The sequence below is a fragment of the Apis dorsata genome, unplaced genomic scaffold (genome assembly GCF_000469605.1).
Source record: "Apis dorsata unplaced genomic scaffold, Apis dorsata 1.3 scaffold_233, whole genome shotgun sequence".
NCBI classification, from domain to species: Eukaryota; Metazoa; Arthropoda; class Insecta; order Hymenoptera; family Apidae; genus Apis; species Apis dorsata.
Window position 1 is genome coordinate 375,263 of NW_006263515.1, and position 1,993 is coordinate 377,255.

The following is a 1,993-nucleotide window of genomic DNA, read 5'->3' on the forward strand; positions in this document are numbered from 1 at the left end:
GTAAAATTGTTTTATTTTTGAAAAATAATTTCATTTTTTTGTTTATTTTAATTAATTTTTACACTTCACATTACGATTTCACATAAATTAAAATTTCGAGAAATTTTTTAAATTTCATTTTATTTCAAAATAAAACTTAATACTTAACTTCTTAAAACTTAAAAAAATATCTTAGTTTGCATTTATTTATTTAAATACGAACAAATAATATAATAATTTTTTTAAAAAAATTTAAGAAACAATTTGTGAAATGTTTATACATGACAATATATATATATATATGTATATATATATACATAAATAATCTTGTACTTACTGATAGAATAATTAATTATATTATAATTAGAATAAAATCAATCAATTATATAATAATATACAAGATAATGAACTGATGTTTTATTATTTAGTTCATTCACCTGTTACATTAGTGATTATTTAATAAAGCAATTATTCATGTAATTGTATCGATTTCTCGAATCGATTATTCTAAACCTCAATAAAAATGGCTACTTTGAAGCACGCATGTCAAGTGGATTATTAGTGTTGATAAACAAAGAATTTTAATAAAACGGCTCCTATAAAGTTATTAATCGTCGACATTGTTTGTCGACGTCTCATTGATATAAAATTTCAAAACATTTCGGAACGGTGATAAAAAATTCGCAATTACGACGGAGTGTCAAAACAAGAGTGACAACGTCGAACGTGACGTTGAGGTTATGGACAACTTCGTCAAGATAGAAAAAATAGGGGAAGGGACCTATGGGGTGGTTTATAAAGCCAAAGATAAGTTAACTGGAAAACTGGTGGCACTTAAAAAGATTCGTCTTGAGACGTACGTCGATTGTAATATTAATATATAAAAATCTGGAATTTTTATTCTAATATTTATATTATGCCGGGTGATGTATATAACCATATTATATTAACCGCAAAATAAACATATAATACTTTTAATAACAATTTAAAATTAATTTAAAGTTATTAGTATTAAAATGAAATCAAATATTTTAGTGTATTTAGAAATCTAGTAAATATTCTATAGAATAAATTTTTAATGATTTCTATTGGATAATATTTCTGTTTTATTTTAATATTTTAATAATCAAAAAATATTTAATAGATCTTCATTTTCATATATATACACGTAGGAAAATAGGTTTTTTAATTTTTGATTTATATTTTATTAAATGAATAGTCAATAATATTTATATACATGTTTAATAAATATATATTTAATATTTAATGGAAATAATTATTTTTATTATTATAAAATATAACATTAGAATTTTTTTTATTATGAGAATAATATTTTTCAATGTTTTAAATAATAAATATTTTTAAATATATTTAAAATATGATTTTCTATTTTAACTTGAAATAATAGATTATATAGTGTAAAGATTGTTATTAAACTGAAATCATATGTTTTTTAGAAATCAAAATATTGACTTTTTATATAACTAATATTTTTTTCACCTTGCAAACATCCAAATAATTTGCACGTTTCTAGGGTTAAAAATATTAATGTTATGTAATCATTCTTTATTTAACAATATAAGTAACTTTGAAGATAGTGAAATAAAATATCATATTGATAGAGCTTTTGCTTATATGCATTGCTAACACATCTGCTAATTTACACATTGGGGTCAGCTGAATCTGCAGGGGCCACGTTACACTAAATTTTCGTAGCACCACATTATTCAGCTTGTCCCATTGTGTCATGCTCAGCTGGTTTTTGATTTTAAATCCTTTATTTAATTCTATGTTCTTAAATTAATGAAATTATATTCTTAAATGGAATTTTCTTCTGTGTATTTGTTTTATAATATTTATTTTTACAATTGATAATTATATACTAATTACACAATTTACATTACACAAAATGCACTTATTATTTTAATTAAATTTGAAACTAACTTACATATCTTTAAAAATTGCTTTATATGTAAATAAACATATTTATTATAGTTTTTCAAAAAAAAAAAAA

General features: G+C 21.0%; 1 protein-coding gene across 1 annotated transcript in view; it reads left to right on the forward strand.

Moving 5' to 3' along the window:
- The first annotated feature begins 471 nt into the window (after window positions 1-471).
- Window positions 472-1,993, forward strand: part of LOC102680386 (cyclin-dependent kinase 2-like) — a 3,049-nt gene continuing 1,527 nt past the window's right edge. Inside the window, exon 1 of the mRNA XM_006615757.1 lies at window positions 472-835. Within this exon, the coding sequence (XP_006615820.1) occupies window positions 720-835 (116 nt within the window). The 5' untranslated portion in view covers window positions 472-719. The remainder of the gene's footprint in view (window positions 836-1,993) is intronic.